A 17,090-nucleotide genomic window follows, 5' to 3' on the forward strand; every position below is an offset into this window, starting at 1 on the left:
CATTCTCTCTTCTCCCCCCTCCCATCGGGCAGAAGATACAAAAGCCTGAAAGCACGTACCACCAGGCTCAAGGACAGCTTCTATCCTGCTGTTATAAGACTATTGATCAGTTCCCTAGTACAATAAGATGGACCCTTGACCTCACAAACTACCTCGTTATGACCTTGCACCTTATTGTCTGCCTGCACTGCACTTTCTCTGTAATTGTGACACTTTATTCTGCATTCTGTTATTGTTTTCCCTTGTACTACCTCAATGCACTGATGTAATGAAATGATCTGGATGGACAGCATGCAAAACAAAGATTTTCACTGGACCTCAGTACATGTGACAATAATAAACCAATTCACCAATTTAAAACATAGCATCGAGAGCAGGAGGAGACCTCAGCTTTCATTCTATCGCAGCTGTTCTTCTACCTCAGTTCCATTTTCCTGCACTGCCCCCAGATCAACCCATCCAGCTGAAGGGTCTCGACCCGAAATGTCGACTGTCCATTTCCCTCCGCAGATGCTGCCTGACCCGCTGAGTTCTTCCAGCTTTTTGTGTGTTGCCCCATACCTCTCGATTTGTTTAATATCCAGAAATCCATCAATCTCTCTTTGGAATGAACTCAGTGACTGAGCCTCCGCTACCTCCGAGGAGGGGAGCTGCAAAGATTCACCACCTTCTGCACGAAGAAATCTCTTCATCTCAGTCCTGGTCAGCTGACACCTACTCTTGAGACTGTGACCCCTGGTCCCAGACTCCTGATCCCCCTGTATCCAGCCTGTGGCCCCCGTAAGGATTTTGTGGGTGAATTTTGTTGTAGAACTTCAACTGAGTGTTTGAAACATGGTGAAATCATGGATTCTTTACAAGCCTGTTCCAATAGTTACCCAGACAGTAATTGTCACAGAGAATCAATGTGGAACTGGGAGTCAGTATAGGGAACTGACGTTACAGGGGAAGCACAGACCTCCACTTCCGAATAGCTGATATCGTCTGTAGATCAAATAGCTATGACTTAATTAGTTGGACCCTCACCCACAGTCAGATCTCACCCCAGAGAAACGAGTGCACAATTACTAATTGATGCTGTGGTGCAGCACCGAGGGAGCCTGCACTGCTGGGGGCCTGTCTTCCAGTGAGGTGTTAAACCAAGCCCCTGTGTGCCCTCCGGCTAGAGGTGAAAGCTGCCAGTGAGCTGAGGACCTTGGTCCATATGCTGTGGTATCTCCCGGTAGCAGTCACATCTACCGTAGTGAAGTGCTTCGAGAGGTTGGTTCTGTCTAGAATTAACTCCTGGCTGAGCAAGGACCTGGACCCTCTGCAATTCGCCCACCGCCACAACAGGTCTACAGAGGATGCAGTCTCACTGGCTCTCCTCTCTGCTCTGGAGCACCGAGACAACCACAAGGCATACATCAGGCTGCTGTTTGTTGATCACAGCTCGGCGTTCAACACCATCACCCCCTCAGTGCTAATCACCAATCTTCTAAACCTAGGCCTCTGTACCTCCCTCTGCAAATGGATCCTGGACTTCCTTATCAGGAGACCACAGTCAGTGCGGATTGGTAGTAACATCTCCTCCTCGCTGTCGATCAGCCCACTGCTCTGCTCTAGCACTCTACTACCGCTGAAAAGCAACAAATCTCACAACATGTGTCAGTGATAAACCTGGTCCTGATCCCACTGCTCTTTGTGCCCTGATTGAATGCTGTGATTTCCACATCACAAAACAAACTGTGCTTCAAATAAGTCACTCAGTTGAGCTGTGAAATGCTTTGGGACATCTTAAAATAAATGTAAGACTGGCTGGAGTGTGTGATCCAGCAACCTACTGAAAGTTCTTCAACGGCTTCTTCTGAACCAGAGACCACCGTCAGATTCCGTCCCAAGTCCCACACCGTCATCCTGATGCAGGGTCTCAACCTGAAACGTTGACAGTTCCTTTCCCCCCACAGACGCTGCTCGACCCGCTGAGTTCCTCCAGCACACTGGTTCTTGCCCACACCGTCATAACTTGGGAACAGATCACCGTTCCTTCATTGTCACTGGGTCTGGGTCCCAGAACTCCCTCCGACAGCACCGTACAAGCACCTTCCCCACACAGACAGAAGCAGTTCAGGGAGGCGGCTCACTTAATCACTTTCTTGGTATTGGTATTGGTTTATTATTGTCACTTGTACCGAGGTACAGTGAAAAACTTGTCTTGCACACCGATCGTATAGGTCAATTCATTACACAGTGCAGTTACATTGAGTTAGTACAGAGTGCATTGATGTAGTACAGGTAAAAACAATAACAGTACAGAGTAAAGTGTCACAGCTACAGAGAAAGTGCAGTGCAATAAGGTGCAAGGTCACAACAAGGTAGATCGTGAGGCCCATCTCATCGTATAAGGGAACCGTTCAATAGTCTTATCATAGTGGGGTAGAAGCTGTCCTTAAGTCTGGTGGTACGTGCCCTCAGGCTCCTGTATCTTCTACCTGATGGAAGAGGGGAGAAGAGAGAATGTCCTGGGTGGGTGGGGTCTTTGATTATGCTGGCTGCTTCGCCAAGGCAGCGAGAGGTAAAGACAGAGTCCAAGAAGGGGAGGCTGGTTTCCATGATGTGCTGGGCTGTGTCCACAACTCTCTGCAGTTTCTTGTGGTCTTGGGCAGAGCAGTTGCCGTACCAAGATAAAAGTTGCATCAATAAAAGTTGGTGAGTGTCAACGGGGACATACCGAATTTCTTTAGCCTCCTGAGGAAGTAGAGGCGCTGGTGAGCTTTCTTGGCTGTGGCATCTATGTGATTGACCACGACAGGCTGATGGTGATGGTCGCTCCTAGGAACTTGAAGCTGTCAACCCTCTCGACCTCAGCACCATTGATGTAGACAGGAGCATGTACACTGCCCCCTTTCCTGAAGTCAATGACCAGCCCTTTTCTTCCGTGTGAAAGAGCCTCTTGGGTCCACACTAACACCTTGTGTATCTTGCTGACCAGACACTGTCAGACATTTCCGGCAAGCTGTGAATGTGAGAGCTCACTGTTTCAGATGTGGAATATCCCAGTTAAAGTAGGAGAGGTTCACCCACACATCTGAAGTGAACATCACCAGCAAAGCGTTTACTCCCCCTCCTCCTTGCCCCGTGAAGGTGGTGAGCATCTTTAGCAGTACGTCTGGCAGAGGGGGTGCCGCTGAGCCCGGTAGCAGGTCCACAGGTAAATAGGTGTCTCTGCCTCTGAGACCTGCAAACCCCTGAGGTCTCTCTGCTGCACCGTGTTCTTTTCTTTCTGTAGTTATCCAAGGGGTGTGGCTTCACGGGCTGAGCCAGCGTTTAATCGCCCATCACTAGTTGCCCTGAGAAGGTGGTGGGGAGCTGCCTTCTTGACCCGCTGCAGTCCCTGAGGTGTGGGTGCACCCACAGTGCTGTCAGGGAGGGAGTTCCAGGGCTTTGACCCAGCGACGGTGAGGGAACGGCGAGATATTTCCCAGTCAGGATGGGGTGTGTCTCGGAGGGTGACTCCCAGGGGGTGGTGGTCCCCGTGTTTCTGCTGCCCTTGTCCTTCCAGCTGGGAGAGGTGGTGGGTGTGGAAGGTGCTGCCTGAGGAGTCTCGGTGAGTTGCTGCAGTGCGTCCTGTAGATGGTCCACACTGCTGCTGCTGTGTGTCGGTGGTGGAGTGTGTCAGTGGGTGTGGATGAGGTGCCGACTGAGTGGGCTGCTGTGTCCTGGATGGTGTCGAGCTTCTTGAGTGTTGTTGAAGCTACACTCACTCCGGCGAGCGGAGAGTGTTCCACCTCACTCCTGGCCTGAGCCTTGCAGACAGTGGACGGGCTGTGGGGAGTTAGGAGATGAGTCACTCACCACAGAATTCCCAGCTTCTGAGCTGCTCCTGTGGCCACACTGTGTACATGGCTGCTCCAGGTCAGTTTCTGGTCAATAGGAACTCCAGGACTCTGACAGTGGGGATTCAGTGATGGGAATGCCGTTGGATGTCAGGTGGTGGCGGGATTTTCTCCCTGTTGGATATCGACACTGCCCGACACTGGTGCAGTGTGAATGTTACTTGTCACAGGTTGACTCTGTGGTGAAGAAGGCATATGGTGTATTGTCCTTCATCAATCAGGGAGTTGAATTTAGGAGCCGAGAGGTATTGTTGCAGCTATATAGGACCCTGGTCACACCCCACTTGGAGTATTGTGCTCAGTTCTGGTCGCCTCACTACAGGAAGGATGTGGAAACCATAGAGAGGGTGCAGAGGAAATCTACAAGGATGCTGCCTGGATTGCGGAGCATGCCTTATGAAAACAGGTTGAGGGAACTCGGCCTTTTCTCCTTGGAGAGATGGAGGATGAGGGGGGACCTGATAGAGGTGTATAAGATGATGAGAGGTATTGATTGTGTGGATAGTCAGAGGCTTTTCCCCAGGGTTGAAATGGTGGCCACAAGAGGACACAGGTTTAAGGTGCTGGGGAGTAGGTACAGAGGAGATGTCAGGGGTAAGTTTTTTACTCAGAGAGTGGTGAGTGTGTGGAATGGGCTGCCGGCAACGGTGGTGGAGGCGGATACGATAGGGTCTTTTAAGAGACTGTTAGATAGGTACATGGAGCTGAGTAAAATAGAGGGCTATGGGTAAGCCTAGTAATTTCTAAGGTAGGGACATGTTTGTCACAGCTTTGTGGGCCGAAGGGCCTGTATGTGCTGTAGGTTTTCTACGTTTCTATGCCACCTATCAGCCCAGACCCGGATATTGTCCAGGTCTTGCTGCATTTGGATGTGGACTGCTTCATTATCTGAGGAATCGTGAATGTGCTGAGCATTGTACAGCCATCAGTGAACATTGTTTTACTATTGCTATTACTGTCACATATACCAAGGTGCAGTGAAAACTGTCGAACATCCCCACTTCTGACCTTACAGTAGAAGGAAGGTCACTGGTGAAGCTGCTGGAGATGGCTGGGCCCAGGACATGACCGAGGAGCTCCTGCAGAGATGTCCTGTGACGAGGTAGTTGACCTCCAACAACCACAACCATCTTCCTTTGTGCTGGGTATGATTCCAACCAGCAGAGGGTTTCCCTCCGAGCCCACGGTTGAATACGTGTTTCTGCCTCTGAAATCTCGTCCAACCCTCCGAGGTCTCTGTGCTGCACACAGTCTTTTCCTTTTTTATTCATCCAAGCGATGTGGCTTCACGGGCTGAGCCGGCGTTTAATTGCCCATCCCTAGTTGCCCCTGAGAAGGTGGTAGTGAGCTGCCTTCTTGACCCGCTGCAGTCCTTGAGGTGTGGGTCCACGGTGCTGTTAGGGAGGGAGTTCCAGGACTTTGACCCAGTGACAGTGAAGGAACGGCGATATATTTCCCAGACCGGATGGTGTGAGTCTCGGAGGACAACTCCCAGGTGGTGATGTTCCCCGGTGCTTTAGCTGCCCTTGTCCTTCTAGCTGGTAGAGGTGGTGGGTTTGGAAGGTGCTGTCTGAGGAGTCTGGCCTCTGAAATATTGCAGAATGAATCCATTCCGCCAGTAAACAGATAATATCGTGGTCATCTCCTTTGGGAATGAAAAAGGACAAATATTGGTTCAAGGAACCAGGATTAACTTCCCTGCTCTTTTCTAACCCTAACCCTGATGTCACGTTACTGCAGCGGGACGAACCCCGTGTCTAGGAGGCAAAAGTGCTGTTCCTGAGGCACAGAGTCTGATACCTGCCGTTTCATTGGCACAGTCATCAATAAATTTCATTGATAAGTAGGAGCCTCCTCCGACTCCAGGCACATGTTTCTTCTTTTATCCCTGATCGGTCCTACCCTCACTCTAGTCATCCTCCTATTCTTCACATACATGTAGAACGCCTTGGGGTTTTCCTTAATCCTACTTGCCAAGGCCTTCTCATGCCCCCTTCTAGCTCTCCTAAGTCCATTCTTAAGCTCCCTCCTGGCTACCTTGTAACTCTCCAGAGCCCTGTCTGATCCTTGATTGTGCATTTCCATTGTGCATTTCCCTGAGTATATCTGATCCCAATTTACACTCCCAAGTTCCTGCCTAATAGCATCATAATTCCCCTTCCCCCAGTTAAATACTTTCCCATATCGTCTGCTCCTATCCCTCTCCAAGGCAAGGGTAAAGGTCAGGGAGTTGTGGTCACTGTCTCCGAAATGCTCACCCACTGAGAGATCTGACATCTGACCAGATCCAGAATGGCCTCTCATCCACTCAGCCTGTCTACATATTGTGTGATTTTTATAAGTGACCTGGATGAGGATGTGTGGGGGGGGGGTGGGTTAGTAAGTTTGCAGATGACCCGAAGGTTGGTGGTGTGTGGATAGTGTAGAAGGTTGTCGAGGGTTACAACGGGACATTTTTATAGGATGCAGAGCTGGGCTGAGTAGTGGCAGATGGAGTTCAACCCAGAAAAGTGTGAAGTGATACACTTTGGGAGATCGAATTTGAAGGCAGAATACAAGGTTAATGGCAGGACTCTTAGCAGTTTGGAGGAACAGAGGGATCTTGGGGTCCACCACCACAGATCCCTCAAGGTTGCAGCGCAGGTTGATAAGGTTGTTAAGAAGGCGTATGGTGTGTTGACTTCATTATTCGGGGGTTGAGTTCAAGAGCCGCGAGGTGATGTTGCAGCTCTGCAGAATTCTGGTTAGACCACACTTGGAGTATTGTGTTCAGTTCTGGTCGCCTCATTATAGGAAGGATGTGGAAGCTTTAGAGAGGGTGCAGAAGAGATTTACCAGGATGCTGCCTGGATTGGAGAGCATGTCTTCTGAGGGTAGGTTGAGTGAGCTGGGGCTTTTCTCTTTGGAGAGGAGGAGGATGAGAGGTGACGATAGAGGTGAACAAGATGATAAGAGGCACAGATCGAGTGGACAGCCAGAGACTTCTTCCCAGGACCAGACAACGGAAAATAATGACAGAGGTGTTTGCAGAGAGTTGTGGACACAGCCCCGTCCACCACGCCAACCAGCCTCCCCTCCATGACTCCGTCTACACCCCGCTGCCTTTGGAAAGCAGATGCCATAATCAAGGACCCCTCCCACCCCAAACATTCTCTCTTCTCCCCCCTCCCATCGGGCAGAAGATACAAAAGCTTGAGAACACGTAGCCCCAGGCTCAAGGACAGCTTCTATCCCTCTGTTATTAGGCTCTTGAATGGATCTCTTGTACAAGAGTTGTTGTGGATAGTGTATTGTGGTGTTGCTTATGGGATGTTAGCTTTCATAAGTCGGGGGATCGAGTAAAAGAGCTGCGAAGTGATGATACAGCTTTACAAAACTCTGGTTAGGCCACACTTAGAGTACTGTGTCCAGTTCTGGTCGCCTCTTTATAGGAAGGATGTGGAGGCGTTGGAAAGGGTGCAGAGGAGATTTACCAGGATGCTGCCTGGATTAGAGAGTATGGATTATGAGGAGAGACTAAAGGAGCTAGACATGATAGAGGTATTCAAGATATTGAGAGGAATAGATAGAGTGGACAGCCAGCGCCTCTTTCCCAGGGCACCAATGCTCAAAACAAGAGGACATGGCTTTAAAGTAATGGGTGGGGAGTTCAAGGGAGATGTCAGAGGGAGGTTTTTCACCCAGAGAGTGGTTGGTGCATGGAATGCGCTGCCTGGGGTGGTGGTGGAGGCTGATACGTTGGTCAAGAGATTGTTAGATAAGCATATGGAGGAATTTAAGATAGAGGGATATGTGGGAGGAAGGGGTTAGATAGTCTTAGGCGAGGTTTGAAGGTCAGCACAACGTAGTGGGCTGAAGGGCCTGTATTGTGCTGTACTGTTCTATGTTCTATAAAGATGAACTCTTGACCTCCCAGTCTACCTCGTAGTGGCCCTTGCACGTTATTGTCTGCCTGCATTGCGCTTTCTCTGTAACTGTGACACTACGTTCTGCATTTAGTTTTCTTTTTACTACCTTGATGTACTTATGTACGGAATGATCTGTCTGGATGGCACGCAGACAAAAGTTTTCACTGTACCTCGGTACGTGTGACAATAATAAACCAATTACCAATAACAAGGCAAAGAGCAGCAAACCAAGCTCTGGGATCACTTCAAGAGGGTTTGAATTAAAAGCAAAAACAGAAAATGCTGGAAACACTCAGCAGGTCAGACCACCTCTGTGGGAAGAAAGTGAATATTTCCGCTCTGTTTCTCTCCCTGCAGACGCTGCCTGACCTGCTGAGTGTTTCCAGCATTTTCTGATTTTAATTTAGATTTCCAGCATCTGAAGTTTATTTGATTTTTGCTTTTTAAATTACAAGTGTTGAAGATGCACCAAACGGTTGTGGTCTCCAGGACGAAGCAGCACCAGAGAAGGTGCAGGGATGGTTTAGCAGGCTGGGACCAGAGTGAAGGGGTTAAATCTCTCTGGTTGGGATTCGGACGTTCCTGTGACTGTGACTTCAATTCAAGTCTCCGTTCCTGCTTTGGGACATTTGGGGTGTGGGAGATGTTACAGAGAGGCAATTCTTCTCAATCTGGCTCTGGGGTCAGTTTAGGTGGATACCAGCCAAGGACCAAAGTTCGTGATTGGGAAATGAGAATAATCTTGTGTTGAATTAAACCTCAAACCAAGAAGACGGGAGAGTGAGGTGCACTACAGAACACCCAGAGACACTGCCCTGGTTGTCTCACTGCCCTTCTCCCAGTCCTGGCCAAACCTACCCCTTCCCTCAATTACTCATTATTCTGGGACAAAACCACTTCAGATTATCCTCAAGTTGCAGAAACCTCCCAGCAGATGTGCACATTACCTCAGAGAGACACACTCATCTTTAAATACCTCAGCAGCCCGATCGAGAGCAGACGGGCACAGATGTGGCAATGCTACAGCTTGGGATGTGGTCAGGATCGGTTACGTAATCTGGGAGGTGAAGCAGAAGTAGGATTGAGCAATGGGAATTGAAACTACAACTTATTTTGGTGACATTTATCTCCTCACTGGTTTCCCTGTGAAGACTGGTGCATTTTCAGACACTCACTTGGACTTTGACTCATCACAGTGCCCAGATCAACCACACTGCCCTCTGATACACAGAGGCTCTGGACCCTGGTCTGCATGTATGTATGTAAACATGCATTAGTGTGTGCGTGCACAGGTAAATTGATTCATTATTGTCAATGTACCGAGGTTCAGTGAAATACTTGTCTTGCATACCATTCATACAGATCAATTCATTACACAGTGCATTGAGGTAGTACAGGGTAAAACAATAACAATGCAGAATAAAGTGTCACAGCTACAGAGGAAGTGCAGTGCAGGCAGACAATAAGGTACAAGGTCATAACGAGGTAGATTGTGAGGTCAAGAGTCCATCTCATCGTACTAGGGAACTGTTCAATAGTCTTATAACAGCGGGGTAGAAGCTGTCCTTGAGCCTGGTGGTACGTGCTGGGAGGGGTTTTTGATTATGTTGTACAGATGAGGAAGTGTCATACAGTGGGACAGGCAGTATTGAGGGAGGGTCACACTGTGTGGGGGGGGGGTGGTACTGAGGGAGCACGCGGTTTCCGCGGGCACCCTAGCTGAGTTCCACGCTCGGTGGGCCCCTCAGGGGATCGCATGTGTCGTGGATGGTACGAAGACGATTCTTATTTGAAGTGTCGCGTGTCGCGTTGACGGGTGTAGTGTCGCGTGTGTTTCGTTAGTATTAGTTTGCATTCTCTACCGTAGTATGTCATTGCGTAGTTTCTTCTTTTCTGTATCAGATGTGGTGTATTGACACTGGTTGTCTTTTGTAGTGCTTTTAGTGAATAAATGTTTATTATATTAAAAGAAAGGGGTGGTACTGAGGGGGGCTCACACAGTGGGAGGGCAGTACTGAGGGAGGGTCACACAGTGGGAGGGCAGTACTGAGGGAGGGTCACACTGTGGGAGGGGCAGTACTGACCCCGGTGGGGTTCTCTCTACGCGGGAGTCCTCCCGCTGTACATCGGGGACCTGGGGTGGAGGGTGTTGCACCGGGCCGTGCCGTGCAACCGATTCTTGAGCCGGTTCACCAACACCCCGGCCGCCTGTCACTTCTGCAGCCGGGAGGAGACGGTGTACCACGCGTACGCAGAGTGCGAGAGGTTGCAGCCTCTCTTCGAGTATCTGCGGGGGCTGCTGCTGAAGTTCTGGTTGCACCTCAGCCCGACGCTGTTGGTCTACGGGCACCCGGTGCGGCGCGGGGAGGGGCGCGCGGCGGATCTCCTGGTGGGTCTCCTGCTGGGCCTGGCCAAGCTGGCCATCCACGGGACGCGTTGGCGGGCGGCCGAGGGTCCCGGCAGGTCGGCCTGCCTGCCCGTCTTCCGCACTTAAGTGCGCGCGCGGGTGCGTCTAGGGAGGGAGCACGCGGTTTCCGCGGGCACCCTAGCCGAGTTCCGCGCTCGGTGGGCCCCTCAGGGGATCGCGTGTGTCGTGGACGGTACGGACGTGATTCTTATTTGAAGTGTCGCGTTGACGGTGTAGAGTCGCGTGTGTGTTTCGGTAGTATTAGTTTGCATTCTCTACCGTAGTATGTCGTTGCGTAGTTTCTTCTTTTCTGTATTAGATGTGGTGTATTGACACTGGTTGTCTTTTGTAGTGCTTTTACTGAATAAACGTTTATTATTAAAAAAAAAGGGGCAGTACTGAGGGAGGGCCACATTGTCCAACAGAAGTTGGATAGCAAGTTCCCACAAACAAGATAAAGACCCAGAACTACACAGTCTGGGGATGTTTGTTGAGGAGTGAACATTGCTGGACTTTGGGAGTCCTCCACTTCGTGACCCTGGGATACGTACCCTGACAGCAGCTGTGTTTCAGGGAGACATCAGACCACAGTTAACTATGTATTAATTTTTTAAACATTATCCATCGTTTTCTTACTGTCACACTTTTCGATGGAGTTTCCTGATCGACTGTAGAAAACTCATCCCTTTTGCAGGCTGCTTCATTCTATCGAAGAGTCTGGTTTCTGACTGAACACATTCATTTTCAATGTTTATACAAAATTCCATCATAAGGTATCTTTATTAGTCACATGTACATCGAAACACAGTGAAATGCATTTTTTTGCGTTACTGAGAATGTGCTGGGGGGCAGCCCGCAAGTGTCGCCACGCTTCCGGCGCCAACATAGCATGCCCACAACTTCCTAACCCGTACGTCTTTGGAATGTGGGAGGAAACCGGAGCACCCGGAGGAAACCCACGCAGACACACGGGGAGAATGTACAAACTCCTTATAGACAGTGGTGGGAATTGAAACCAGGTCACTTGTCCCTAGAAGACAGAGGGTGGTGGTAGATGGAGCATATTCTGCCTGGAGGTCAGTGACCAGTGGTGTTCTGCAGGGATCTGTTCTGGGACCCCTGCTCTTTGATTTTTATAATTGACTTGGATGAGGATGTGGAAGGGTGGGTTAGTAAGTCTGCTGATGACACGAAGGTTGGTGGTGTTGTGGATAGTGTAGAAGGTTGATGTAGATTACAACAGGACATTGATAGGATGCAGAGCTGGGCTGAGAAGTGGCAGATGGAGTTCAATCCGGAAAAGTGTGAAGTGATACACTTTGGAAGATCAAATTTGAAGGCAGAATACAAGGTTAATGGCAGGATTCTTAACAGTGTGGAGGAACAGAGGGATCTTGGGGTCCACATCCATAGATCCCTCAAGGTTGCCATGCAGGTCGGTAGGGTTGTTAAGAAGGCGTATGGTGTGTTGGCCTTCATTAGTCAGGGTATTGAGTTCAAGAGCCACGAGGTGATGTTGCAGCTCTATAGAACTCTGGTTAGACCACACTTGGAGTATTGTGTCTGTTCTGGTTGCCTCATTATAGGAAGGATGTGGAAGCTTTAGAGAGGGTGCAGAGGAGATTTACCAGGATGTTGCCTGGATTAGAGAACATCTCTTATGAGGAAAGGTTGAGCGAGCTAGGGCTTTTCTCTTTGGAGTGATGCAAGATGAGAGGTGACTTGATAGACATGTATAAGATTATGAGGAGCATAGATAGAGTGGGCAGCCAGCACCTTTTCCCCAGGGTGGCAATGGCTAATACCAGAGGACATCTGTTTAAGGTAAGTGGAGGAAAGTTTAGGGGAGATGTCAGAGGTAGGTTCTTTACACAGAGAGTAGTAGGTGCCTGGAACACACTGCCGGGGGTGGTGGTATAGAGGCTGATACAACAGGGACATTTAAAAGACTCTTAGAGAGGCACATAGATGTAAGAAAAATGAAGGGTATGGGCTGTGTGGAAGGGTTAGATTGATCGTGGAGTAGGTTTATGTAGGTCAGCACAACATGGTGGGCCGAAGAGCCTGTACTGTGCTGAACAGTTCTATGGTCTATGTCACCGTCAATCTCCTTGAAGGACCCTTGACTGCCCGTTCATCAATTAACTCTTTCTTATCAGTAAGTGGTGTAAAATAACCCGTTCTTCTGTTGGTTCCTCACCACACTGAGGTGGAAAACCACCTCTTATACAGTCTGTAGATTCTAGAAGGAGTCCCACAGACTGAAGGTTCCAAATGTAACCCCACTGATTAAGGAGAGAGAAAGATGAGGTCCGGACTGGTTGGCTGGACCTCGGTGGCAGGAGAGACGCTGGACTTGACGATGAAGGAAGTTGTCCAGGGGATGAGGTGGGGCAGGATCAACCTGGATTTACGAAAGGGAAATCCAGTTTGATGGATCAGCTTTTGGAGGGTTTAGAATAGATTAAGGTAAAGAAATGGATTCAGGTTCTCCTGATCTCTTTGTATTACATGTATAAACATTGATATATTAATCTGTATTAATTTGAAAACATAAAAAGATTGAAAAAGAAAGAAAGAAAGAAATGGATTGAGACTTTCAGAAAGCCTGTGATAAGAAACAAAATGAGAGCAAATGGGATTTGGGATAATATATTGGTGTGGTTTGGGACTTGGTTCACAGATGAAGAAACTGTAGGAATAAATAGGACCTTTTCAGGCTGGGGGGCTGTGACCAATTGGTGCCACATGGATCAGTGGTGGGACCCCAGTCTATGACCAGTGGGTACCACAGGGATCGGTACTGGGGCCCCAGTCTGTGACCAGTGGGTACCACAGGGATCGGGCCCCAGTCTGTGACCAGTGGGTACCACAGGGATCGGTACTGGGGCCCCAGTCTGTGACCAGTGGGTACCGCAGGTATCGGTACTGGGGCCCCAGTCTGTGACCAGTGGGTACCGCAGGGATCGGGCCCCAGTCTGTGACCAGTGGGTACCACAGGGATCGGGCCCCAGTCTGTGACCCGTAGGTACCGCAGGGATCGGTGGTGGACCCACCTGTTCACAGTCTGTATCAATGATTAGATGGGAGGACCAAGTATCATATGTCCAAGTTTGCTGATGATACAAAGCTGGGTGGCAGTGTGGGCAGTGAGGAGGATGTAGAGAGGATTTAGGGGGTTGTGGACAGGCTATGTAAGTAGACAAGGACCTGGCAGATGGAATATAATGTGGAAAGATGTGAATGCTAAAAAAAAGCAAAGACAAGATATTTCTGAAATGGTGAGAGTGTGAAAGGTGCTGTGTTCTGGGGGAGCTGGGTGTCCTTGTGTTCATTGAACAATCATATTGAGGTTCTGCAGGTAACCATGATGTTGGCCTTAAATGAAACGGAAAATGCTGGGAACACTCAGCAGGTCGAGCAGCATCTACGGAGAGAGAAGCAGTTAGCGTTTCAGGTCCAGGATCCTTCATCAGAACCGGGAAATAGAGAAAACATGTTAGTTTTCAGTAGGAGAGCAGGTGAGGGGGGGGTGGGTAGAACAAAGGGAGTGTCTGTGATAAGGGGAGACCAGATGACAATGAAGCAGGTGGAGTCATTGTTCTGGTCAGCTGAAGTTTCTCTGTCAGTGTAATGTGCTGGTACCAGCAGGTGTGTGGGACATATTCTGTGGGCAGACCGTTGTAATAGAGGGAGAAGAACTGAGCCATCATGATGCAGACAGAAGTGTCCAGTCTGATGTGGACACCAAGGAAGGGCGAGTCACCTGAGGTTGGAGAATTTGACGTTGCTTTGGGAAGGCAGCAATGTGCCTAGTTGGACGATGAGATGTTGTTCCTCAAGCTTGTGTTGGGCTGGTGAGAGTGTCAGAGTGAGAGTGGGATGGGGAATTAAAGTGACAAGCAACAGGAAGGTCAGGGTTGTACACAGGTGCTCCGAACAGTGATCACCCAGAGTTTGGTTTCTGGAACAGAGAGGAGACCACACCGTGAGCACCAAGTGCATTTCACTAGGTTGGAAGAAGAATCACTGCTTCATCTGGACCGACAGTTTGGGTCCCTGCATGGTGAAGGGAAGAGGCGACAGGACAAATGTTGCATGGCCTGCAGTTGTGAGCGAAACTGCCATAAGATGGTGGGTGGTTGGTGGGAATGGAAGAGCAGACCAGGGAGTGGGGAAGGAGACGGTCCCCGTGAAATGCTGGAAGGGGAGGGGAGGGGAAGTTGCGTCTGGTGGTGAACTGTTTTTGGAGCTGGGACAGGCTGGTGAAGAATTATTGTTGATTAGGGACGGGTACGTGTATACGATTTGAGGCAGGCAAGTGGCGCTTGCTCAGCTCGGCTACTTGGTCAGTATGGATGAGTTGGGCCAAACGGCCTGCTTCTGTGCTGTATAACTTCATGACTCTATGAGTGAAGAGGCTGGTGGTGCGGAGGTGAGGAGTGGGGGACTCTTGCTCTGTCCAGGAGAGGGGCATGAGGTCAGATGGTCGGGAAGTGTTTGAGATGTGCTCGACCATCTCCTTTGCATCTGCTCCAGTGATGAGAGATTGCGCCCCAGTGCCGCAGAAGTGGGTTTCTTCCTCCAGGACTTTGGCTTCCCCTCACCATGGCAGGCAGAACTGCTGCTGTGTCTCCGGACCACTCTCTGTGCCATTTGTAGTAAGCACAGAACGGGAGATAGAGCAGGGCTGGGGAGATGGTGCAGGAGGGAGGGCTTTGGATATCTGAGGTACTGGCCCTGTTCCTGGGGCAGTGGGACCTGTATCCTTGCAGGAGTTGTTGGTGCTGTTGGGAAGGGTTCAAACTAGCTTGTCACAGGGATGGGACCTCGGGAAGGAGAGGAACAAGGCAGAAAGGGGAAGTTAAAAACTTAGTAAGTGACGTAAATAGATGACAAAAATATCGGGCAACAAAGTGGGTCAAAGAACTGAAAAATGATAACATTACAGAAATTAAAGGATCTGTATCTGGATATACACAGCATTTGAACTGTGGCTGCAGGTGACCAAAGCTGGGGACTAAATATCCCAGGATCTGGGACACTGAGGAAGGATAGGCAGCAAAGAGAGGGGGCAGTGTAGCACTGTTAATGGGAGATCAGATCTTGGCTCAGAAGATCATGATGTAGAACTAGAGTCAATTTGGGCCACGCCAAGGCATAGCAAAGGGCAGAAAACACTGGTAAGAGTCACTCACTGGCCACCAAGTGATAGCTGTGATGTTGGGTATGTGTGTGTTAGGGAATTAGAGGTGTGGGTGAAGGGCTGGCACAGTAATCGCAGGGAAGTTTGATCGACATGGAGACTGAACAAATCAAGTTTGCAGTACTAGTTCAACAAGATGCTTTTCTGGATCAATATGGTGAGGGCCCAACAAGGGGAAAGGTTATTCCAGATCTGGTTTTGTCCAATGATAAAGTGTTGTTGTCAAGAGGTCTTTGGGGAAGATTGATCATAATATGAGCAAATCTGACATTGACTTAGAAAGAGATGTTGTTCAATGTGAACGCAGGCTATTAAATGTCAGTAATGAGTGAGACACAAGAGGCTGCTAATGCCGGAATCTGGAGCAACACACAAGGTGCTGGAGGAACTCAGCGGGTCGGGCAGCATCTGTGGAGGGAGATGGACAGTCGACGTTTCGGGTCGAGACCCTTCATCGGGACTGGACAATGAAGGCATGAGAGGAGAGTTGGCTGAGGCTGACTGAAGAATACCTAAAAATAATTCAAAAGTTGCAAAAGAAATATGTTTTGTAGTCTCTGGTGGGCAGTGATCTCTGGATTGCTTCTGGTGCCACAGACCAGTGACTACAGGAAGAGAAGGACAGGTCAATGAACATGTGGCTGAAGGGATGGTGCAGGGGGTGGGCTTTAGGTTCCTGGATCATTGGGACTGTTTCTGCGGAAGGTGGGATCTGTACAAGTGGGACGGCATGCACTTTAGCCAGTGTGGGACCAACACCCTTGCTGGGAGGTTTGCTGGTGCTGTTGGTGAAGGGTTAAACTGAGTCGGCAGTAGAAGGAGGCTCAGAGTAGTTGTTCAGACAGTGAGGGTCAGTCACCGAGAGGACAAAAAGTTCATGTATTGGTGTTGGTTTATTATTGTCACTTGTTCCGAGGTCCAGTGAAAAACTTGTCTTGCACACCGATCGTACAGGTCAATTCATTACACAGTGCAGTTACATTGGGTTAGTACAGAGTGCATTGATGTGGTACAGGTAAAAACAATAACAGTACAGAGTAAAGTGTCACAGCTACAGGGAAAACATGTTAAGGGAGAATACTACAGAAGGCTCCTCAAATGAGGGCACATTGGTAGAGATTAGAAACAAAAAAGGTGTTGTCACTTTGCTGGGGTGTACTATAGACTTCCCAACAGTGCACAGGAGGCGGGAATAGATCTGAAGGCAGATATCAGGTACAATAAATGAAACATACTGTAAATCATACACAATTTTTACAAGAAAGAACAGAATTAAAACAAAAAAGAACAAAGTCCATTTTAGTACAAAGTGGTCAAATTGGTCACGGTGTTGCTGTACTGAGGCAGTGATTAGGGATGTACAGTTTGGTTCAAGAACCGAATGGTTGAAGGGAAGTAGCTGTTCCTGAACCTGGTGGTGTGGGACTTCGGGCTTCTGTACTTCCTGCCCGATGGGAGCTGTGAGAAGATGGCACGGCCCAGATGGTGGGGATCTTTGATGATGGATGTTGCCTTCTTGAGGCAGCGCCTCCTGAAGATACTCCAGATGGTGAGGAGGGATGTGTCCGTGATGTATCAGGCAGAGTCCATTAATCTCTGCAGCTCTCCAGAAGATTAAGATTAAGATGCATGGGATCCAAGGTGAGTTGGCCATTTGGATTCAGAACTGCCTTGCCTGTAGAAGATAGAGGGTA

The 17,090-nt window shown here is 49.3% G+C and overlaps 1 protein-coding gene across 3 annotated transcripts in view; it reads left to right on the forward strand.

Annotated features, from left to right (window-relative positions):
- Positions 1-17,090, forward strand: part of LOC127569114 (macrophage colony-stimulating factor 1 receptor-like) — a 74,028-nt gene that overhangs the window by 20,350 nt on the left and 36,588 nt on the right. The window contains exon 1 of one of the 3 annotated variants that reach the window (XM_052013473.1): positions 4,889-5,020. The exons of the other annotated variants lie outside the window; for them this stretch is intronic. Coding sequence (XP_051869433.1) covers positions 4,963-5,020 — 58 coding nt within the window. The 5' untranslated portion in view covers positions 4,889-4,962. Of the gene's footprint in view, positions 1-4,888; positions 5,021-17,090 lie in introns of those variants that run through there. 3 annotated transcript variants of the gene reach the window in all.

This window comes from Pristis pectinata, chromosome 4 (assembly GCF_009764475.1).
Source record: "Pristis pectinata isolate sPriPec2 chromosome 4, sPriPec2.1.pri, whole genome shotgun sequence".
Taxonomy (NCBI): domain Eukaryota; kingdom Metazoa; phylum Chordata; class Chondrichthyes; order Rhinopristiformes; family Pristidae; genus Pristis; species Pristis pectinata.